Source organism: Mytilus trossulus, chromosome 1, assembly GCF_036588685.1.
Source record: "Mytilus trossulus isolate FHL-02 chromosome 1, PNRI_Mtr1.1.1.hap1, whole genome shotgun sequence".
Taxonomy (NCBI): Eukaryota; Metazoa; Mollusca; class Bivalvia; order Mytilida; family Mytilidae; genus Mytilus; species Mytilus trossulus.
Genome location: NC_086373.1, coordinates 73,980,048 through 74,005,046, shown reverse-complemented (window position 1 = coordinate 74,005,046; position 24,999 = coordinate 73,980,048). Strand labels below are relative to the sequence as shown.

Genomic DNA, 24,999 nt, shown 5'->3' with positions numbered 1-24,999 from the left:
AAAAATGTGTGCTTTTCGCATATATCTTGTCCTGTTGATAAACCCATTTCTGCCACAAAGTTCTTCAGCATCTTGTCATGTTTGTTACTTCTCGTAGATAGGAGTGTCCCATTTAAATCTCCACAAAGTATAACTTTCATCGGTTTCATTCGTAGGTGCTCCATATAACGGAGGAACTAATGGCTAAAAATTGTTTTTCGTGACCTATGACCTATTTTTAAGTGAAAGTGAAAGTAGCACGTGGTTGGCGGTATAAACTAATGGTAAAATTAGAATCCCGTCCACTTTATTTTAATATTTCTGACCAATGTGTATATTTATTTATATCTGTAACCTTTGTATACATCTAAGATTTAGAAATATTCTACACGATAGCACAATAATGAGTGACAGTTGCACAGGTACTAGTTTCTGCCAATTGGGGAGCTTTGAGTCCACTGTTTACGAAAAAAAAACAGTATGCGAGCTTTCGTGAAAGTGTTGATAGTAAAACCCATTTTGACAGTCACGAGTGCCTGTGGACAGTTATCTTAATCTCAAAACACTCTGAATTTTCAATTACTTGATTGCCTGTATAAATTTTCCTTAAACGTCCCCATCGTCCTGACCATGCATGCAATATTTGTCGCTGGACGTAAAGCAACAAGAAATCAATCTTAAACGATCCTTAACTATTTAATAAGTTGATAATTTTTCTACTGTACTATGTTATTAAATTGTTCTCTGTTGTTTATTGTGTGTCACAATGTAAATATGTTTGTGTTGCTATATCATGTATAAATACTGCTTTGCAAATAAAGAATTCATTTGTCATTAATCATTGTAATTTTATAAATACCATTGACAATGTAATTGTGTTGTATTTGACAATGTAATTGTATTGTATTGTATTTGGTGACATTTTAAAAAAAAAATATGTAACATTGGCCCATTTAAATTTATTCTAAGACATGTAAGAATATCTCTTTGGAAGATATTTTTTTCTTCAGGAAAATTGATTAATTAATGAGTGTTATATCTCTCTTAGAAGAATTTTAAAGGTCCCAGTGAATAAACTACACAGAGAATAACATTTTTATTTAATCAACCCTAGCTACGTCTTGCCAGTTTATACACAAACTGATTCTTAGGGAAATGTGTAATTTCATTTGCTATATTTAATAGTTTTAGGACTTTCAAACATATGAAAAGTGGGTGATCAAAATTCTGTCTATAATTTGCAGTTCCAAAAGTTGACATTTAATTCATTAGTTGAGAATAAAATTGAGAATGGAAATGGGGAATGTGTCAAAGAGACAACAACCTGACCATAGAAAAAAACAGCAGAAGGTCACCAACAGGTCTTCAATGTAGAAAGAAATTCCCGCACCCGGAGGCGTCCTTCAGCTGGCCTCTAAACAAATATATACTAGTTCAGTGATAATGAACGGCATACTAATTTCCAAATTGTACAGTATATAATTAATGCATTCAAGGAACTGCTAAACTCTGCAATTTTTTAGTACTAAACATCCTTATCAGATTTCCCAAATAACTAATGTACTAAAAAAAAATTCTCAAGAAGAATTGACTTAAATTCCCATTTATTTTTTTATCATGTGGTCCTTTTTTTATATGTATAAACATGATAAAGGCATCTTCTGACTGAGTAAGAGTTGAAAAAAACAAATGAAACATGGTATTCACAGTCCAAATAATGTTGATGATGGTTTATTTTTTCAGAGGTTCAGTATATTACCCATTGTAAGACATTACACAAGTGGAAGTATGGCTGGTGTTATGATGCCTAAGGCTGCTGCTAAGTTTATTGCAGAAAAGAGTGAAGATATAAAGATAAATAAGGATGGTGTAAATAATCTAGCCAAAGTTGTAAGTGTTTTCCTGTCCTTGGTATGATAGAAAGTATGAATTTTGAATATTTTTTTGATAAACTTACCCTTGAAAATTTGTGGTTGATGTGGTCCATACTAAGTGTTAAATTATTTTTACAACAGGGATTAAAAAAAAATTTAAACAATGAAAGGTCTAGTTGCTTTTGAATTTTCAAGTAAAAAGTTCTCCTTAAGAAAGTCAACAGTCCTGTATAAAGCATTAGTGTAAAGAATTATATATATATATAGGTGGCCCCTGACTTTTGTAATTAAAAAATGAAAAGATCTCTCCTGATAGAAAAGTCAGGTCCCTGATCTTGAACCCGAGCTAATTTAAATTCCTGCACCTTGGTAGTTATAAGATGATTTTTGATATTTCTGAGTCTTTTATGGTGTAACTTTATGATGATTGAATCACAAACAAGCTATTATTTGAACTTTGAATTATTTTTAATTATTGAATTTGCTTGATTTCTTGTTATTGAAATTTTTAATAAATTCCATGTTTATTCTGTACTGAAATGTCCTGTGCTGTGCACAACACTTTCTATTACAAAGAAATTAGTATATTTTCAATAAAATGTACTGTGCCGCGCACAACACTATCTAACCAAAATACATTGTATGGAAAGTGTTAATAACCACTTATAAAAGATTAAAATCAAAATAAACATGGAATTTATCAAAAATTTTAAACACGAGAAATTATGCAAATTCCATAATTAGAAATAATTCCAAGTTCAAATAATAGCCTGTTTGTGACAGTAGAATATAACATTAAATGAGGATAATAATATATTTTAATATTATCATTAACATGATCATATTACTTTCATTTTTACAATGTTGATCACCTATTATATTAAATTATTTTTTATACTTTTTGCAACAAATGAAACACCTGAAATGAATATCTAATATTCATCTTTTATCTATTTTTTTTTTTAATGATTTGCAGATGTTCAAATGTGTTAAAGATGATACATACAATATAAAGTCGTGGAAGACTGCACATGAATTGAACCCATCAGAGATGACAAAAGAAGCTGTTGACTGGTATGCTACAGTAATTTACAGTAATATGAGATATGAGATATATGAGCATGATATCATGTGCATTTATATGTGCACGGAACTCCTCCTACCTTCATGACTGTATTGTAGTAGAATATGAATGCAGAATGGTTATGTGAATTAAACTGAGTCTTCACATCTTGACTGTTTGTATAAATATTCAAGCTATAAAATAAAAGAGCAATTGAGCGGACAAATAGTGCATTGTATTCAAAATTGAACAAAGATTTGCAAAATTAAAGTAAATTTTTAAAATTCTGTATGCATTTTGCTAGAAAATATTTGTAAAAGTATAAAAATAAAAGGTTTTCTTATTATTCTGCATTTATAGAGACAAAAATACAAAAGATACTGTCTTATTGCCCTTTGATACGCTTTATGAATTACCATTTTCAGAATATCAAAGCAAAGAAACAATAAATTATAATTTCATAACTACTACATGTACTATATATACTATGACGTTGTCTTAAGATTTTATACTTACACATGTTCAATATATTATTTGTATCCTGATGACGGTGCGCTAGGCACCGAAACATGTTGATAAATAAATTTTATGCAGCAGTCCCTCAAGTGTTGTTGTTATAAGACTTTCTACAAATAAATTATAAGGTATTATTATGATTGCGGTTTACAAATAATGTAGAAAAACATAATGTGCTGTTTAAATTATTCCATACACGGCTATGATGATTAAACTTTCTTGCAGGATATTTGTTGCAGACACATTGAATTTTTCCTTTTGGTCAGAAGATGAAAACAAGAAATACATGGTGAGGTACAAAGGAAAGGAATATACAGGGTACTGGTCATGGATAGCTGCACTTAACAGAGCATTAGATGTATGAACATAGTCTGAGATTTTACAGTTGTAATTAAATTTATTAAAAGAAAGTTGCATTAAAATTTTAAAGAAACTATATGAACAAATGATGAACTGCATGCCTAAATAAATGCAGGTTTTGAAGTTAGAGAAGGTATAAGTCTATGTGTTTGCCACCCCTAGAATTGACAAAAATTAAAAAGCATTATAAATTTATCAGATAATATCCTGTCATATGTTCACATTAGACTTGCATAAATACATTTTTTTTAACGTCCTTTTTTTGCATCGAGGTTTCAAACTTCTTTCATCAAACAAGAAAATGGCAAAACAAAAGCCTGGAATATTCAACTAGTAACCAGTTATATCTAAATTCAAGTTCATCTTGACAAAATTACCTGTTTTTTAATAATGTCTTTTTTTATTGTTTAAAAAAATCTAAAATCTTTGTGATTTTGAAAAGATTTGAAATAACTCATATTAGAATCATACATTTTCAGAATGGGATCAAACTAACAGATCCAAAGTTTTATGCTAATATAACCAAGGAAAAACTGGCAGAAATCCTGAAATCAGATTCTAACTATGAATTACCTTTATTGGAAGAAAGAGCACAGGTTTTACAGGAAGCTGGCAAAAAGCTTGTGGAGGTATAAGATACCAAACATTATCAGTACATTAGTTTAAAGAACTTGAATGCGTTGCACATTGTGTATTTTTTTCAAGTTCTTTAAACTGAATTTGTATTTTGGTGGTGATTTCCATTGCTTACTTATCTATTTTTACTCGTAACAGTAGAACATTTATCTGGATTCTTGAAGCTTTTTGGCCTTAAAACTTATTTATCGAGGCAATAGCTACCATACATAAAAAGAAATGATGGTTTTCCTAAGAATTCCTTATAAAGTATAAGAATATGCTAACACAATTATGATTTATAATAGATATGAATTTATTTTACTGTATTGTATGCAACTTTATTTTAAATGCACAACTTATGATAAGAAGTATGTACTTTCAATAATCTTAATTAAAACATTCTGTTTCAGAAATATGATGGAAGTTTTGTGAATTGTATTGAGAAATGTGAGAAAAGTGCAGAATCTCTTCTTAATTTAGTAGTGGAAGAATTTCCTTCATACAGAGATGTAGCAGAATATAATGGGGAAAAAGGTTTGTATTTTGTTCTATTTGTAAAAAGCACTATCATGAAGTCCTTGAATTTAGGTTAGTGCAAATAATGTGACTTCTTTGAAGGTGTAAAAATTTGTCTATCCAGACAAGAGCAAAGGGAAGTAATTTAGATTACCTTTTGAGGTGATGAAGAATCCAAGTCTTTCCACCACAACATTCTCTTGGGAAATGTATACATGCAGTCAAATAAATGATTTATTTGTATTTTTTTGGTAATTTTTTATAAGCAACTTCAACTTTGTACAATTAAAAATGTAGTGTGTAATAACTATTATACCACACTTTCAATATATATTTTCAATTAAATTCTGCAATATCATTTAGTTTTAATGAAAAAAGACTTTTTTGTATTTTCTCGCAGTTAAATGTTTTATTTTTATTATCTTATTTTGTTAATTGGTTATTGAATTTTTTTGGGCAGTTTAATGTTGGTTTTTTTTTTATCTATTTTTGTTATTTGGTTATTGTATTTTTCTTGCATTTTAATTTATTTTCTTCTACTTTCTTTTTTTGGTTAAAGTTGGTATATACAAAAGGGTGCAGATTTTGATAGCAGACATATGGGCCTGTTTTGAAGGGAAAAGTTATGGAGAATTCCATGACATTAATTTTGTAACCATGTTTGCAGATTACAGGTATGTACATATGACTAGAATTTTAGTTCTTTAAGAAGTGAATTCAATATAAAATGTGTCTTGTCTAAAGAAATGGTTCAAAGGAAATATCAAAATAAAGTTAAAACATGAGTACCTTGAAAACAGAGCAGCTATTTGAGAGTGTCTTCGCTATATCATGCTTTCTTGACTTTAAAATCGGATTTCTTCTCTTGTTAATCAACATAGGAAAATGCCATCACATTTTATTTTGTCATGCCCTCGGATTGGACTTAGTTACTGTGCCACCATACGTTTAAATCACATTTTTGTTTGACCTTTATAAATGTGGTTTTCATACTGAATGTATGATTTGTTCTGATAGTTATAGATTAATCGCTGATAATCTCCAGATTGATTTTCTTGCTTCAGCTGTTACAGTGAAAGTGAGAAACGGAATCAAGTTGTGATGACCAATGATAATCTGTTAATTTCTATTTTACCTATGAAGAAGTTGTTAATTTCATTGGCAACGGGGATATGCTCCCTAAGTTTCTTGCGATATTTTTTGTTCATATCACTCGACTCAGCTGAGAAAGGAAATTATCAGTCAGCAAGATAAAAGGAAAATTTCGTAAAATAACGAAAAAATACTTTATTGCAAGAGAAGTCTTGCGGACTCATACATTTTTTTTTATTGTTTATATTTTGTTCATTATTTATTTAGAAGTGTTCTTTATTTAGATGAATTAAACAAAAAACAAAAACTGATTTTAAACAAAAAATTGGCAAATAATATTGTTGAACTTTGTTACATATTGACCTCAGTGTGTTGTAATAATTAATCAGAATATAGATCCACACTTTACAAGTTTAGTTTTAACTAATAATAATAATAATAATAATAATTCTTTATTTAAAGAGGGTTACACAGTTAGCTATAAAGCTAATCTTCCCTGAGGCCCTCATGAAATACAATGAAATATAACAAACAATTACAAAATATCAGACAGACACACATACATGAATAATGAAATAAAAAATTGTCATGAAGTATACAATTTTCACAACAGGTAAACATTACAAATTCACATGACATATATTTATAGTAATAACATCAACAATAACAAGTTTGAGTAAGTGTGTGAAAATAATTATGCATATAAAAAACACAGCTTCTTAATGTTCTAACCAGTAATTTTTTAAATCTTTTTTGAATGAGCTTGTACTTGATGTTGATTTTTTCAGGGATATTGGTAAATTATTCCATAAAATAGTCCTGAATATATAAAAGATTTTTTATAAAGCTCTGTTTTGGCTTTTGGAATTTGTAAATTTTTGCAAGAGGCATTTCTCAAACAATATTGCTTTATTTCTGGCATTTCTTTAAATTTTTCGGTGAGATATACAGGGGCTTCATTTTTAAGGCATTTCTGCATCAAAACTGATTTGTGGTATGAGATTCTGTTCTCTACTGTCATCCATCCAAGCTGTTTAAACAGTGGAGCTGATGATGAAAGTGGATCAGCATCTAAAATAATTCTTGCAGCCCTTTTCTGCAATTTTATTATTCTGACTAGCTCATTTTTAGCACAACCACTCCAAATAATACAACAATAATCTATCAGTGGGAGAATATACCCATTATAAAATAATTTTCTTAGATCAATATTTAGAAATTTCTTGATTTTAGAGAGTAAAAAAAGTCTAGATGAAATTGATGAACATAAGTAATTAATATGGCCTGTCCAGGACAGATTAGAGTCAATTCTTTCCTGATGTATGCATAGTTGTGTCATCAGCATACAGGTCTGTATGGCAGTTTTTGATGTGTAATGGAAGGTCATTTATAAACAAAACAAACAAAATTGGACCAAGTATTGAGCCCTGTGGAACACCAAAATTTATAAACTTTTTTTCAGAAAACTGATTATTTATATGTACTTGCTGTGTTCTTTCACTCAAATATGATTTAAAAAAATCAACAGTATCTTCATGGAAGCCATAAATTAGAAGTTTTTTACATAGAATTTCATGATCAACAACATCAAAAGCTTTCTTAAAATCCAAGAGGACTGCCAAATCGATATTTCCATTATTCATTTCATGAAGCCATTTATCAATAATATTAATGAGGGCAGTTTGACATGAATGGTTGGGTCTAAAACCAGACTGAGAAGGGTGTAAAATATCAAACTTTGTCAAATATTTATACAGATGTTTAGATACATGTCTCTCTATTAATTTTGATAATGTTGGCAAAACAGATATTGGTCTATAATTGCTAGCTACATTTTTTTCACCTGATTTGAAAATTGGAGCTACTTTGGCATTTTTTAAAACAGATGGATAAATACCAGTATCAATCATTCGATTAAAAATGTATGTTAAGGAAGATGCTATGAAAGGAGCACTCAGTTTTAAAATCTTTGGACCTATATTGTCAGAACCACAAGATGTCTTAACATAACTGAATATTTGTATAAACAGATAAATATGAACTAATAGAGATCTGAGGTATATGTCAATGAGCCAACAGCCCATTACAAAATGAAGCAAAAAGAGATATCAATAGGATTTTATTATCAAAATTTTTTTTTTTTTAATTTCATTAAATTCCTGGTTACAACTTCCTTTTAAAAAAGTATATGATTATTCTTTAATGAACACAGTGTTTTCTATCGAACATTTTCAGGATTCCTCAAGCACTTGTGCAGTTTAAAGCCATGACTTATTCAGATAAATTAACTGAATTCTTAAACAAAGGTTAGTGGAAATGTTATAAGAAAAATATGTCTTGAGTTTTTTTGTACCATCTACAACAGCAACAGAATACTTCAAACAATTTTTTTAATGAAATGTGTATGGCATGTTTGTTTTGATGGTGAAAGAAAGTTTTCTTTTGATTTTGAAAAAAAAATGATTGGCTTTTTAAGTGTTATAGGACTTAAAATGTCATGTTTAAGGTAAACTTTATACACTTAAGGATATCCTACTGAAAGTTTTTTCAAGAGTTTTAATATGATTGTATCATGCGCTAATGGCACAGCTTGGTTATCCAAAATTACCAATTATACAGTTGTTAAAAAGAAAGCAAGTGTCTTTCATAAACACATGTTCCTACTTCACTACTTATTTGATATTTCAGATCAGATGATGAAGACTGGTGACAAATATGAGGTAGAAATAAGAGGATGTAGTATACAGGCTGTTGAGGTAGGACGTATTCTTTCATTTGTCTTAAATTGATGAGGTTAATGAGTCTTCATAATATAGAGATAAATACTTTGATGATAAAAAAAAATTAATTGACATTTCATGTGAAAACACCTTTTGTAATTGGCCGTTTCAGAATCTAAAGCATCATGGGTAATTTCATTGTTCGTACTCCAAAGTGAAAATAACGTTACGTCATTGGTTAAATTTCCATTGTTTATAACGTTTTAAACCAATCACAATGCTTTGGTGTACGCTTTTGACACAGGATGCATTTGATTCTGAAACGGCCCAATTATAAGGAAGAAAGTTGACATAATTGAGGTTACATTTATCAAGATTAAAATCCACTATAAATTGTTCTACTTTTTAGGTTGTATTTGTGTTAATTCTCAATTATAAGCCGATATGAACTCTCATTGGCGAGTTAATTGCTATTTGATGATCAGAAAGCAGTTACCATGTTTCTAGTTTCTCAATGGTCAAAATTAGAATATGACATCTACTTTATTGCAATACTGTGTTTTGATATAGTGACAAGAAAAAAGCATCCATATCTGATGATGTTAAAAGCAAATAAGTCTTGTTTTTAGTGATCATTCAAACTGTATGGTGTCATTAGAGAAACAGACTCCACCACTGTATCTCAAGACAGTTGAATTTTAAATACTATGGAAAGCATCTTGAAAAAAATATTTTTTCATTTCACTGTTTAGAATAGAGAAATATTTCACCTCTAAAATTATTTTATGCTTTTATATAGATATTGTATATGATTTGTTTTATCTAGGAAGTCACTGAAGAGACAAGAAATTTACTATCAGCAGACGACAGTACAAAAGATGCTATGATTAATGCTATTATTATTGATCACTATCTCTGGGACTACAGAAGGGAGCATGCAACAGACATTAAAGTACCATTCCACAAGATCAGATGTATTTACTACTGACACCAAGAGTTATTTGTCAAAATTAGAACTCTGAAAATAAGAAGTACCATGTTAACTTTTGTAACAATTGCTTGTCCTTCCAGAACAATCTTGTGGTACAAACAGTTTCTTTCATTGATTTTGTTACACATCTAGTAATAATTTTGAAAAGAAATTGTGTTCTAATGTTACACTTGTTTACAAAAGTATTATAATCAGATATTAGAAGTGCTTTAAAAATAATAGATACATATTGCGATTATAGTTATTAGGGCTAGAAAACTAATTGTTCCGTTATTTTAATCAGATTTTTGTATGCTGATTGTTGAATTAAAATGTAGGACCAATAGATTATGTATTTTTTCCAGCTTAAGTAAGGCAGTTAGTTCTCTCCTGTGTATATTTGTTCCAGTGGTGCCAAGAACTCCAAAAGATGCATGAAATATTTGCTACTGGACGTTAAGCAACCAACAATTTACCTTACATATATTTGTTTAATGCATTGAGCGAATTTGCAAATAACTTTTGCAGGGTCACAAAGTTGTTTTTATTTTACCTATATGGTATTCAGATATACCTAGTTTTGATTAGATTAGTTTTAGTTACAAAGCATACTTGTCATTGTTGTTGTTAATGATCTATAGGTTGTGAAACATTGATATTCAATGAAGTCTGCAAGGTCAAGGTTACAAACTTAGTCCAACTTTATGTTTGCCATATTCAAATATATATAGATTAATGATTGCCTAAACATTTTTGGTATAAAGCATATTCAAAGTACTTGTGATTGATGATTACCAATAAAAGGTTGTGAATAATATTAAGTGCTAATGTTTGTCTGCAAGATCAAGGTCAAAAAGTTGATTTATATTGACATATTCCATATTCAAATATAAATAGTGATGATTGGCTAAAAAATGTGTTAATAAAGCTTATTCAAAATACCTTTTACTGTTGTAAACCACAACAAGGTTGTGAAACATATTATGTGTGAAAATTTTCTACAAACTCAAGATCACAAACATTATTCAAATTTTACATATTCCATTTTCAAGTATACACCTTCAGATTGGCCTAAAAAGTTTGTTACACAGCATATTCAGGATTGTTGTTAACCATCAATAAATTGTGTTATATTTTGAGTTTGGTTGTTTGTCTGCAAGGTCAAGGTCACAAAATTTATTCACTTTTACATACACCATATCTTAATATATTAAGTTAAGTCTCAGTTAGAATCTTCACTACATCATATTTTTTATACAAGTGTGTACTAAGATAGAAATGTCTTTTAAAAGGCCAAGTTTAAAATAACAAATATTTGTTTACAGCCCATTTCATTGAGTGTGTAGCCAAAGGTAATATCTTTGGATAGCTTGCTTGTTAGCTGAACTGTGAAGTCATTGTTAGGTTAGGTAAACTACTCTCCTTTCTCCTTTCTCCTTTGGCTACACACATAATGAAATCAGCTGTATTTGATCATGTGGAGAAGAGTATTGAAAATGATTTCCTAAATATGTATGAAATACCTCTAGTTTTTATATCGATTGATTAAATCTTTGTTTATCTCTGTTACATTACATTTTGGGTCATGGAAGATGATTTAATTCATCGCAAAACTTCTAGTCAAAATTACCTCTGTAAAGAATAATTGATTGTATGATCACAACTTTCATTTAGTTTACTTTTTTCATATCTGTTCATGTCTGTTAATATAACTGTTGTTTTTTACAAAATATAAAGATACTGGGGTTTATTTAAGTATATTCCGATATTTATATAAAATAACAACTTACTTGCAAATAGTCATTAACTTCATTAAGAGTTTTGTCTAGCGTTTTATACTGTAAAAGCAGTAAATTTCGTGGAGGATTTTATTTCATTTATTTTGTGGAAAGAATGTATCCCAAGAAATTAAACCCCCACGAAAATTTAACCTTCATATAAAATCACTAACATTTAAGGAAACCATGAAATTTAAATCCCCATGAAATCTTATAAAGAGACAAAACCATGAAATTTTAACCCCATGAAAATGATTGATTTTACAGTATGTAAGGGCACCATTATGTCTTTTTTACCATTGTTTTTAATATCTAGTAAATATATGCTATCAAATCATGTCAAAACTGTATTTTTTTATAAACAATAGTTTGTTTTTTACACTTTTTATCATATTTAATTCACATTAAACTTCATGGCATTAGAAGTTTATATAAAAGACTGATTTATTTTTCTGTCAAGATTGTAAAATAAATATTACATGTTATGTATTTGGTTGCGTTTTTTGTGGAAGTGTCAAGTACAGAAGTAATGTTCTGCATTATTTCTTATCATTCTTCATTCATTTATTTACTTGGACAATTTGTTAATGTTTTACAGTCACATCAAATTCCATCTTATATAGACAGACAGACAGACTGAATATTTTACATGTATAATTCAGGATATACCTAGTTTCCTTGAAGTTGAACTTAAGGTAAAATATTTAGAAAGCTGTGAAAATTGCAAAATTTGGTTGAACAGATAGGGATTTTTAATTGGTGGTCTGACACCTGTCATTTTCTGGATTTTAGATCGATAGTGAACCGTTTCAGTATTCTTATATTATTTTTACGTGTGGCCATACATCTGTTATTCAGTATTTCCTATGTCATACAAGAACACGTATGAAACTTTTCTCTCGACAATTTTGAATAAAACAACTATTCACATTTATTTTGAGGCTCAATTCAGCAGAGGAAGTTCCCTTTGAATTGTGAATTTTTTCTGATATCGAAAATTTGTTACCAACTAAATTGGATATTTTTTTTAACATGTCTAGACTAGTCAGACAGTTTGTCTCCCGATCCTACCACGAGAACACTATGGTCAATGCCTTAGTAGTTAAACACTCTTATTTGTTGTAGCAGGGACTTTCTATACTAAGTATATACTAGTAAAGAAAATTCCTGGTTGTAGTTATAATTACATAAAATTGAGAATGGAAATGGGGAATGTGTCAAAAAGACCACAACCCAACCAAAGAAAAAACAAAAGCAGGTCACCAACAGGTCTTCGATGAAGCGAGAAATTCCCGCCCCGGGAGGCGTCCTTCACCTGGCCCCTAAACAAATATATACTAGTTCAGTGATAATGAAGGCCATACTAATTTCCAAATTGTACACAAGAAACTAAAATTTGAATAATACAAGACTAACAAAGGCCAGAGGCTCGTGACTTGGGACAGGCACAAAAATGTGGCGGGGTTATACAAGTTTATGAGATCTCAACCCTCCCCTTATACCTCTAGCCAATGTAGAAAGTAAATGCATAACATGTCTGTTCAGCATCCAACAATATTGAAATTCAAGGTCCTTGATAAAAAAAAATATTTGCGTTCTATAATCTTGCTGTATATGTTTTTTTAACTACTGTAAATTCAGAAATTATTGCGAGGTTTTTATTATTGCGAATAATGCGACTGAGTTGTAAACGCAATAATTAAAACTCGTATTTTGTAATATTTTAACTGAATTAAGCATGACTTTTCTCAAAATCGTAAAAATTAAAATCGCATTCAAGTGTAAAATGACAAAATCGCAATAATAAATGCATGCAATAATTTCTGAATTTACAGTAACCAGTTTGTTTTTGCATAAAAATTGCTTCCAGGTTTAACCAATACTGATGTTTTTTAAAGTAAGGAAATCGAAGGAAAAGGGGTCTTTTTTTAGACATTATACTGAGAGAAAAAATCAAAGGTATGAAGAGTCGAGGAATATTGACTCCAAGCCCCCCATTTTTAGCTCACCTGGCCAGAAGGGCTTAGTGAGCTTTTCTCATCACTTGTCTGTCCGTCGTCGTCTGTTAACTTTTATAAAATCTGCTATGAAACTACTGGGCCAAATTTAACCAAGCTTAGCCACGATCATCATCTAGTTAAAAAAATGTGTCCACTGACCCAGCCAGCCAACCAAGATGGCCACCATGGCTAAAAATAGAGCATTAGGTCCAAGACCACCCTTGTCGTCCCTTGATTTTCATTGTTCACAAATATAGTCCCTAGTGTTGACAGTGGGTTACTTGCCATTAATTTTTATACCCCTTCCAAATTTATTTCTCCAAGTTTAATGCCTCAAATTGCAAGTAGGGGGATAAAAATACACTGTAAAAATATTTTGGTCCAGAATTTTAAAGGAAAGTAGTGATTTGGTCCAGCTGAAAGAGGTTGAAAATAAGCACTTCGGAAGCTGTCAAAGGATTTCAAGACGCCCTAAACATAAAATTGTCCATATTTTGAGTTAGAGGCGATGAAGTTTTCTATAATTTTGATATAATTTGTCCCATAAGTAGTACAACACACTGTAAAAGTTTCTTTATTTTCATTTATGTTCTAAAAGAAATGCACAACGAATTAATTGTGTTCTCAGACCATAGGGGTAAAATGTAGATTTTGGCTTTAACTGTGAAACCAAAGCATTTAGGGCAAATCTGACAGGGGTAATATTGTTAATCAAGTCAAAATCTATCTGCCCTGAAATTTTCAGATGAATCGGACTACTATTTGATGGGTTGCTGCCCCTTAATTGCTAATTTTAAGGAAATTCTGATGTTTTTGGTGTTTATCTTGAATATTATTATAGATAAAGATAAACTATGAGCAGCAATTATGTTCAGCAAAGTAAGGGCTACAAATAGGTCAACATGAGCAAAATGGCCAATTATCCCTGTCCTCCATAATGACGCCTTTTGACGCCACCCCCTTTACTCCACAATGACGCCTGTGTAGTACCTTAGTTGAAACGCTTGGACTGAGAAATGTCTACATCAGACTGAGAAATGTCTACATCATACTTAAAACAAAGTGTATCTTATATAAAAAGGAAACTCGTGAGAATATCTGACTGGAATTTTATTGATGAAATATTCGTTTTCGCAATGCATTAATACTTTAAACCTGATAAATATTTATTGAAAAATCCCATGCAAATCAAGTTTGTTAAAAAACAAAAATGTGTCCACAGTACACGGATGCCCCTCTTGCACTATCATTTTATATGTTTAGTGTACTGTGAAATTGGAATAAATTCTCTAATTTGGCATTTTGTCTCTAACTACTGGGCAAAGTGCATTATAGATAGATATGTTGTTAACAGCAAGAGTGTTCAGTTAAGTAATATCTACAAAAACAATTTTGTCATGAATCCATCTGTCATCTGTGTCCTTTGTTAAATATGCACATAGACCAAGGTGAGCGATGCAGGCTCTCTGGAGCCTCTAGTTTCACCTGGTGTCAGAAATGGGATATGGACTTGACCACCAAAACTTAACCTTGTTCACTGACGATTGAAATGAGGTGAAGTGAAAACTGTCTGATGGGCATGAGGACCTTGCAAGGTACACACATACCAAATATAGTTATCTTATTACTTATAATAGTAAGAGAGAGTTTTAACATTACAAAAAAACATTTTTTTCAAGTAGTCACTGAACCATGAAAATGAGGTCAAGGACATTGGACATGTGACTGACGGAAACCTCGTAACATGAGGCATCCATATACAAAGTATGAAGCATCAAGGTGTTTCACCTTCTAAAATATAAAGCGTTCAAGAAGTTAGCTAATGCCGCTGCTGGTCGAGCTTTCTGCGACAAAAGTTGCTGGCTTGACAATAAAAACTATCCTGGACCAGCTCTTTTACAGTGTGGATAAGATTTTACAAAGACACCCCTAGATTCCCTGCTAGATTAGTATACACAAGTTATTCAGGTGATACAGGCAAGCCAATGAGTCTGACATCATATTAGCAGGCTTGATATATAAACCGCATAATGGTAGCAAAAATCAGGGAATCAGCAAGTCCAATGGTTAATTCTGAAAGGTAATGCTTCAGCACTATATTTGCTGTAAATTCAGAAATTATTGCGTGCATTTATTATTGTGATTTTGTCATTTTAGACTTAAATTGATTTTAATCTTTACCATTTTGAGAAAAATCCTGTTAAATTTATATAAAATATTTCAAAATGCGAGTTTAAATTATTGCGTTTACAACCCAGTCGCATTTTTCACAATAATAAAAACCTCACAGTAATTTCTGAATTTACAGTATATTAGGTCTTATTCAAACCAACAAAGAAGTTTCACATATGAATTCTTAAAATGTTAAAGAATGATGACTGACACTATGTGATAGAAATATAAATCCTCTGCATGTGTCATACCCTTGACCACATCAACCTCTTCCCCCTTTCACTAGTCATCCAGATACAATCAATATAAGATGATTTCCAAATAAATTTTATTAACCAATAAATCATTATGATTTTACATCATGATACAAAAAAAAAGAAACCAAACACATTCTGCTTCTTCAGGTGTGTATACCCGGTATATATCAAACAAATTGAAATTTGTGATAATCTTTTGGACACTTTTGTAAACTTTCTTTACAAAAATAAGAGGAAAAGGATCTGCATCATGGGTTTGGTTTCATTAGCAAAATATTACATTAATACAAAATAAATGACAGTGCTGAGGATTCTATCTATTTTCCTGGTTGTTTTTATAAAAGGTTTGTGAATACCAATTAGGGGGAGATAATTCTTATGTAATTTCTAATTTGCCTAAGTAGTATTAATATTAAAACAAGAGTTATGACTTAACCATTTTTTTTTATACTTAATAATTACAAAATTAAATACCCGTAACTATTCTTCATTTAATATAAAAAGAAATCTAAAAACTTTAGGCTTTTTAGTGGTTTTTCTTGCTTACCAAACTTATATAAATATTCCATAAATAACAGAATCCTTAGTTTGTGTCAACTTTTATGAATGACATTCAAAAATCATTACAAATCTTAAACAAAAGAAAACTATGTTTAAAACATTTAAAACACAATTCTTTATAGTAAACCTTATATATACTTAAAAGCTACAGTGGTTATTTATTAATTTACTAATAAAAGTAGAATGTATTGAGAATTCTTGTTAATGACATGAAAATTTTGTCATAATAAGATCCAGCTATTTAAATTAAAAACATTGAGATTAGAAGTACATTTGTATAGTAAAAACACAATAAAAAACATTCAAACCAACCTATCCTTCACAATTTCGAAGGTCACATGAGGAAACTTTTGAATGAGATGCTTCCAAAAGTTAAAACAAAGTATTTTATTAAAAGGTCTTAGAAGTTCAATAGCCTGATAAAACTGGGGTTGAGAATTTAAACAATCATATAGTAAAATCACAAAAATACTGAACTTCAAGGAAACTTCAAAACAGAAAATCAAATGATAAAACACATCAAACAAAGGGACAACAACTGTCATATTCCTGACTTGGTACAGTCATTTTCAAAATTAGAAAATTGTGGAATTAACAGTCGGTGTATTTGACTCAAATCTCAATTGACTCAGCTAAGGATTGAGTTTCCTGGGGGAAAGTTGGTGGGTATCTCCTGTTACTTTTTCAACCAACAAAACAAAATGGCCACCAAGATATAACAAATCAGCCTGGAAGTAGAGTTTTACACCAAATGTCAATCAATCAATCAATCTTTTTTCATCAATGTGTTCCTTTACTCTGCTTCTTGGGGAAACAATAGTAATTTTTATACGACCGCAAATTTTGAAAAAATTTTCGTCGTATATTGCTATCACGTTGGCGTCGTCGTCGTCGTCGTCGTCGTCGTCGTCGTCCAAATACTTTTAGTTTTCGCACTCTAACTTTAGTAAAAGTGAATAGAAATCTATGAAATTTTAACACAAGGTTTATGACCATAAAAGGAAGGCTGGTATTGATTTTGGGAGTTTTGGTCCCAATATTTTAGGAATTAGGGGCCAAAAAGGGCCCAAATAAGCATTTTCTTGGTTTTCGCACTATAACTTTAGTTTAAGTTAATAGAAATCTATGAAATTTTGACACAAGGTTTATGACCACAAAAGAAAGGTTGGGATTGATTTTGGGAGTTTTGGTTTCAACAGTTTAGGAATTAGGGGCCAAAAAAGGGCCCAAATAAGCATTATTCTTGGTTTTCGCACAATAACTTTAGTTGAAGTAAATAGAAATCAATGAAATTTAAACACAATGTTTATGACCACAAAAGGAAGGTTGGTATTGATTTTGGGAGTTTCGGTCCCAACAGTTTAGGAATTAGGGGCCAAAAAGGGACCCAAATAAGCATTTTTCTTGGTTTTCGCACCATAGCGTTAGTATAAGTAAATAGAAATCTATGAAATTTCAACACAAGGTTTATGACTATACAAGGAAGGTTGGTATCGATTTTGAGAGTTTTGGTCCCAACAGTTAAGGAAAAAGGGGCCCAAAGGGTCCAAAATTAAACTTTGTTTGATTTCATCAAAATTGAATAATTGGGGTTCTTTAATATGCCGAATCTAACTGTGTATGTAGATTCTTAATTTTTGGTCCCGTTTTCAAATTGGTCTACATTAAGGTCCAAAGGGTCCAAAATTAAACTTAGTTTGATTTTAACAAAAATTGAAACCTTGGGGTTCTTTGATATGCTGAATCTAAAAATGTACTTAGATTTTTGATTATTGGCCAAGTTTTCAAGTTGGCCCAAATCGAGGTCCAACATTAAACATTGTTTGATTTCATAAAAAATTGAATAATTGGGGTTCTTTGATATGCCAAATCTTACTGTGTATGTAGATTCTTAATTTTTGGTCCAGTTTTAAAATTGGTCTAAATTTAAGTGCAAAGGGTCCAAAATTAAACTTAGTTTGATTTTAACAAAAATCAAATTCTTGGGTCTTTTTGATATGCTGAATCTAAACATGTACTTAGATTTTTGATTATGGGCCCAGTTTTCAAGTTGGTCCAAATCAGGATCTAAAATTATTATATTTAGTATTGTGCAATAGCAAGTCTTTTCAATTGCACAGTATTGTGCAATGGCAAGAAATATATAATTTCACAATATTGTGAAATAGCCAATTTTTTTTTAATTAAGAGTTATCTTTCTTTGTCCAGTAAAGTAAGCAAGAAATATCTGCAAGAATTTTTTTTAATTGGAGTTATCTTTCTTTGTCCAGAATCAACTAAAATCTTTGTTACATACAATATACAATGTATATTCACTTTTTACTACCAACTGATAAATTTAAATAATCTTTACCATTCAGTGATAACAAGCAGTTTTTTACATCTAATATTTTATGATGTATTTAAATGAGTTGTAATTGTTGCAAACTCCATTAGAATATTTTAATTGAAATTAGTTTTGGAATAAGGGAAAGGGGGATGTGATTAAAAACTTGGGTTCAATTTTTCTCATTTGAAATTTCATAAATAAAAAGAAAATTTCTTCAAACATTTTTTTGAGAGGATTAATATTCAACAGCATAGTGAATTGCTCTAAGAGAAAACAAAAATTTTAAGTTCATTTGAATACATTCATTCTGTGTCAGAAACCTATGCTGTGTCAACTATTTAATCACAATCCAAATTTAGAGCGGAATCCAGCTTGAATGTTGTGTCCATACTTGCCCCAACTGTTCAGGGTTCAACCTCTGCGGTCGTATAAAGCTACGCCCTGCGGAGCATCTGGTTGTGATTTTTTTAGCTAAAAGCACTGCAAACAAGAATGTGTCATTTGTACACAGATGCTCAATCTGAACTATCATTTTCTATGTTCAATGAAAAATGAAAATGGGGTAAAAAATTAGCATTAAAATTACAGAGACCATATCATAGGGAACATGTGTACTAAGTTTCAAGTTGATTGGACTTCAGCTTCATCAATAAATTTTAACCTGGAGGGGGAAGAGCATACAAAGGGAAAGACAAACCTATGCAGACCAGAAAATCTTAATGCCCATAAATGGAGCATAAAAATAACAAAAAGTTGGAAAATATCTAACAAGTCAGGAAACACAAAAAACACAATATAATTTTTTTTCTATTTTTTTTTTAGATTCTCCATTCTAAACCGACTGGAAGCCTTTGGCCAGGACAGTTTACAAGTGAAGTTGGTCCGTTTCATTTTATTTTCAAAATAAAAATGAAATAAGAGTTACAGGCGGCAGGGGAATAACAAATTAGATCTAAACTATGAAACATATAAAAAAAAAATAGTTCAGTTTCCATAAGCACAACAAGAAAAGTAAGAATAATTTTGAATTTTCAAATACAAGCTTCCAATCTAGTTGAAAATGGAGAATCTTTACACATTTTTTTTTCTCTGAAGCACACACAAAAAATTTCTAAATAACATTCTTCACTGTTACATCACAATCATTTTTTGCTGCAGCCAGTTAATGTTTCCTGAAATTGAAATATACTTTCTTAAACATATCTGCCAAAACATATGATCAAAGCTATATAAAAAATTTAAACAATAAACTAAAACAATTATTAGCAAATAATGATGAAAAACTAATAAAGGGTAGTTGTGTGTCATGTTTATTTTTTTAATTAGTTTAGTTTAAACATATTTATTTTTAGTGGATTAGTTTAATGAATTAATGTGTTGGTTTTCTTGTTTGAAATTGTTTCACATTTTTTTGGGGTCATATTCAGGGCCTCATACAACTTACTTTAAAACTGGTACTGTAAAATTTTTTTTAATAAATGGACAAATATGAAAGATTTCAAAAAAATCTGCCTGCTAAGTTGTAAAACAGAGATTAAAATTATGAATACAAGTTCCAATTGTGATATTCAACCAGTTGCATTATTAAAATTCATACAAGATTTTGCTCATTGCTGAATGCCCTATGGTTACTAATTTGCGTCTCATTTGTAGTTGTGTAGTTGGCAATCTTATAAGTGGGTCTCATTGGGGTCTAAGAGTGACGAGGGATCGCCGATTTTTTGTAAGTGTGACACGTGAAAGTTGAATTTTTGTGTCGTGAAACAGGAAATGAAGTCTAGCGGGACACGGGAAATTACAATAAGATGAGAATAGCTTACATACATAGTATAGTGTAAGAGGGTACAGGAATCTGAAAAAACAGTAAGCAGGATCCAGGATCAGAAACCTCATCTTTATTCTTATATACCCTGTATCTAGATTACAGGTATAAATTAAAATTACTTATTTGGAAAACATTTTTACAATGTATACATAATAAAATTCATGGTGCATTTAGAAGTTCTTAATCAATTTTTTAAGTTCTTACCATTAAATTCAGCTCCAATGGCCCTTTCCCAGCTTCAATCTTTACAGACAAGCTGTAGTGCTAACCTGAAATATAAAATGCTTAGTCAATCAAAGTTGTTTAAAAGGATTGATACTTCTGGAACACTGTTCTATGTTACTGGTTTTAAATGGATTATATATATGTGAAAGCTAGGTTTTGAGAACATTGGTTAGACATCAATCCAACAACCCAATTTTATCCTAAAAGGGGTAGACTTAAAAGGATTTAAGTTGGCCATAAGATTTTCTTTAATAAGGCCATATTTTGCCAAGTGAACATTGTCATATAATACTGATCAAATAAAGAGTATACTGTTTTTAAACCTTTAACCCTAGTCAGTATTTATTTCCAAATAATATTATTTATAGTAAACAAATTTTAAACAGGGTTGCTTTTACTAGTACCTACCTACATATTAGCTGTATTAGACCAACAAGTCTTATTCCCACACCATGAAAACATGCCACAGAAAGAACCTAAAAAGAAATTAATATATATAAATATATTAATTTTACAAATCAATTTCTATGTCAACTTAAAGATTACTTTACAATTTTTTCTGATTTCTTACTTATGAACCAATAGTATAACATCCACATTATTTATAAAATTAATAAAGATTGAAAAAAAAAAAAAAAACATAGTCAAAGGTTTATGATTTGAATTGTGCATTCAAATAATTTGAATAATGAAAAAGAGTTGTCTCCCATTGAAAGAACAAATATTGCTGTTAATTGGACTAGTCTTCCCTTGAAAGTGGATACCTATCTCAGAATTTACTGCTGTAATTGGACTAGAAATTCTTGTAAATTACCTGGTATCTCAAAACATTAAACTGGTAAATAAATACTTTTTTTTGTGTGCAGAAAATAAGGATGAAACATACTTTTTAAAAAATATTTCTAGAAAATGTATAGAAACTTGCCATCTGAATTTCATGGTTAAGCCTCAGACTTGGTTGAAGATTTTGTTGACCATCTTCCTCAGAGCTGCTCTTCTGACTGGAAATGTGACTGTCATCATTATCTGATTGTCAATCTTTCATTTTTTGGTCCATTGATTATAAAAAAATAAAGTCAAATAAAAAACAAAAAATATCAGATGCACTTTTAATTAATCACCGATCTTGAAAATTTCAATAAATCAATTCTACCGTAAGTGACGCATCATTTTCCCCACCCTCAAATCTATTATCTAGAACTCTGTTTACCATTTTTTTATTTACAGAACTCTGGATTATAGTTATTATTAGCTAGTATACATCTGATAGTAAACCCAAAACTTATACATATGAATATTTAAGTAAAATAATAAATTTCAAGAAAGAAAAGTTAGTCAGGGAAATAACAAATTACCTCCCTTGGCCAAAAATTTCACATCATTGCAATATCTAACCAAAAAAAAATTAATACAAAATAATATAGCTATAATTAATAATAAGTAATTTGATATAAAATTTTCAAACATTTAAAAAAATATTTAGTAATTTAATGTTCACCTAAGGGCCTTTGATGGTTCTCTCCCATTACGCTGACTTTCTCAACCAAAAAAACAAATGGCCACCAAAATATAATCAATATTGTTGATAGTGATGTTTAACACTAAAAATTAATTAATCTTTTTTCACCAGGATATTTCTTTATTCATTATACTTCTTTTGAAATAATTTATTTCAGCTAAAACATTTCTAAAAATAACAAAGCATTGGAAAAATATTTATATTATACAATCAGAAAAATAAAAAAATACATTTCTTTTTTTTTTTTCTTTTTTTTTTTTAGAGTCTCCCTTCTAAAACTACTGGAAATGTTTTGAATATACAAAGACCATCATTAAGATATCTTAAGTAGGTATATAAGTAATTTAGTAAAATTATGAAGCATCAGTTTAGCCTACAACTTCCAGATTTGTTGAAAATGGAGAATCTTTACAATTTTTCATTTTCTTTTTTTTTGGTAAAAAATTATAAACATTTTTTCAAGCGTACACAAAAATAGTCTGAATTACATTCTTTTTGGTTTCAGTTGTATTGCACAATAATTTCCTGCAGCCACAGTTGAAGTCGCCTGAAAAAGAAATATACATTCTTATATCTTTCAGAAAATATTCAATGCAAAAGAATAAGTAATTGGTCATTGAACTTATGATTCACATAAAATTGCCTTTACTTTGTTTTGAAGTGATGTGTTTACAGTTTAACATGAATTTACAACAACCAGTCTTCAGTAGCAAACAAGGGATGACAAGTAGTTGGTTGTTGTTCGAGGTATTTGTTATTATTTCATTGTTTCATCATAAATAAGGCTGCTGTTTTTTTAAGTTTGAATTGTTTCACATTTTGTCATGTTGCGGACTTTCAGAGTTAACTGTAAGGTATATGTTTAGCTCATTGTTGAAGTCCATACAGTGACCATTTGTTGCTTCCATCGATGTCATGTTGGTCTCTTAGAGATCTTTATTTCATTGTCAATCAAGGTACCGTCAATCAAGCCACATCTCATCTACTTAATGTACAGGGACAATTTAAGATAACTTAAACCAGAAAGCAAGAATTTCTAAGTAACTCATTAACTTTTGATTTCCCTCTTCATCTTAAAACCTCCTTTATAGAATATACATGTATATACATTTATATCATTTACTTTTACAAATTGTCGCTTGGATGGAGAGTTTTCTAATTGGCATTAATACCATATATAGTTTATATCTATTTATAATTTTATAATACTTTTCTGCATAATAAAATAAACTACTTCTTTGCACAAAAATATATTCTAGGGTATTTACATGCACTTGGCTGAATATTTCATTAATTCATGCTTTAGTTCTTACCATATTAGTCAGCTCCAAAGGCCATTCTCAGCCTCAATCCTTACAGACAAGCTGATGCTAATCTGAAATATAAAATGTTAAATCTTTTATACCAGAATGGTTTAAAAAGATCACTGTTACCATATGAAATTATGGTTTTATATGTGCAATAGATTTTGAGAACATATATTGACTAGACAGCAATTGAACGGCCCAAGAAACTAAATAATCATGTAAGATTCTATCACTACACATATTTGTACTAATAAAAAGAAATTATTATTGAACAAACTTTTAAGCCTAGAGCACACAAAATTTCCAAATAATTTTTATTATGCATACATTTTTAAAGTACATGTAATAGTAAAATGATACCTACCTACATATAAGCTATATTAGACCACCAAGCCTTACTCCCACACCATGAAAACATCTCACAGAAAGTACCTAAAATATAAAAATTGACAATTTATAAAATCTTACATTTCAATTTCCCTGACATTTACCAAATATATTGTTCCGATTTCTTACTAAAACATAAATAAGTGTAAAATCAATATAATAGATTAAAAACAAAAAAATAAGTCTTATATGTTCATTAGTTGATAAATTTCAACTCCACAAAAATAATGATTTTGATATATTCCAGTGTTCATAAAGCTATATTATGAGTTATCTCCCATTGAATGGCAAAACAAAGTTTACATTAGCAACATCATCTCCACTGTAACTTTATCCTTATTGCCCTTAATATACAATTTTTATCAAATTACTGATAGAATGTATAGGTATTGTTGGCTTATTTAAACTTACCTTCTTATTTCCATGGAAAAGCCTCAGACTTGGTTGAAGATTTATGTAACCATCTTCCTTGGAGCTGCTACCATGGCTACTTTTATCTGCTTTTCACTATAGGTTTTTGTGCTGATCAGTTCACTGAATCCATTTTATTCATTTAATGAAATGTCCTTTCCATTGTATCTAGTCAAACACACAATTGTCACAAGAATGTTCCAAAGCATCTAACAACATATTCTTTTTCCAATGATGGCTTCTAGAGTAACTCTTGATGTAAAACAAAAATAATTTATTATATTACATTCATAAAATTATGTGAAAATACCAGATGTGCTTTTAAATTTTTACCAAATGTTTTCAGTACCCCACAATTTCTATTTCTCATAAAAGTATTATTAAGAACTATGTTTACATTTTTTTTATTTACATAACTCTAAACAATAGCTTATGTACTAGTTAGCAGACATCTGATATGTAAATACAAAATAATTACTAATGTAATAAAAAAAAGTACAGTATAGCTATTGCATAACAA

The 24,999-nt window shown here is 30.0% G+C and overlaps 1 protein-coding gene and 2 long non-coding RNA genes across 4 annotated transcripts; 1 reads left to right on the top strand and 2 right to left on the bottom strand.

The window, feature by feature from the left end:
* The first annotated feature begins 221 nt into the window (after positions 1-221).
* LOC134684816 (queuosine 5'-phosphate N-glycosylase/hydrolase-like) lies at positions 222-11,899 on the top strand. Of its 2 annotated transcripts, none has more exons than XM_063544128.1 (10): positions 222-263; positions 1,723-1,869; positions 2,830-2,927; positions 3,658-3,790; positions 4,272-4,421; positions 4,821-4,944; positions 5,486-5,600; positions 8,254-8,324; positions 8,707-8,774; positions 9,565-11,899. In XM_063544128.1, the coding sequence occupies exons 1-10, from the start codon at positions 261-263 to the stop codon at positions 9,724-9,726; spliced, it is 1,071 nt and encodes a 356-aa protein (XP_063400198.1). In that variant the 5' UTR covers positions 222-260; the 3' UTR covers positions 9,727-11,899. The 2 variants fall into 2 exon arrangements, with proteins under 2 accessions (XP_063400198.1, XP_063400206.1); XM_063544136.1 differs by lacking the exon at positions 222-263 and adding an exon at positions 280-401.
* Positions 11,900-19,269: 7,370 nt separating this feature from the next.
* On the bottom strand, positions 19,270-21,337 carry LOC134684808 (uncharacterized). Its single transcript, XR_010101239.1, has 3 exons — positions 21,264-21,337; positions 20,835-20,899; positions 19,270-19,977 (listed from the first exon to the last, which is right to left on the bottom strand). It is a non-coding gene; the product is annotated as an uncharacterized LOC134684808 (long non-coding RNA).
* Positions 21,338-22,665: 1,328 nt separating this feature from the next.
* Positions 22,666-24,947, bottom strand: LOC134709996 (uncharacterized). The gene is made up of 4 exons (XR_010106081.1): positions 24,480-24,947; positions 24,046-24,113; positions 23,688-23,749; positions 22,666-22,921 (listed from the first exon to the last, which is right to left on the bottom strand). It is a non-coding gene; the product is annotated as an uncharacterized LOC134709996 (long non-coding RNA).
* Between the last annotated feature and the right edge of the window lie 52 nt (positions 24,948-24,999).

What these genes read in the sequence shown, in the direction of transcription:
- LOC134684816 (XM_063544128.1), top strand. An exon ending in TAAATAATCTAGCCAAAGTT is followed by an intron (nt 1,870 to 2,829) that starts GTAAGTGTTTTC and finishes AATGATTTGCAG; the next exon opens with ATGTTCAAATGTGTTAAAGA. An exon ending in AGAATATAATGGGGAAAAAG is followed by an intron (nt 4,945 to 5,485) that starts GTTTGTATTTTG and finishes TTTTGGTTAAAG; the next exon opens with TTGGTATATACAAAAGGGTG.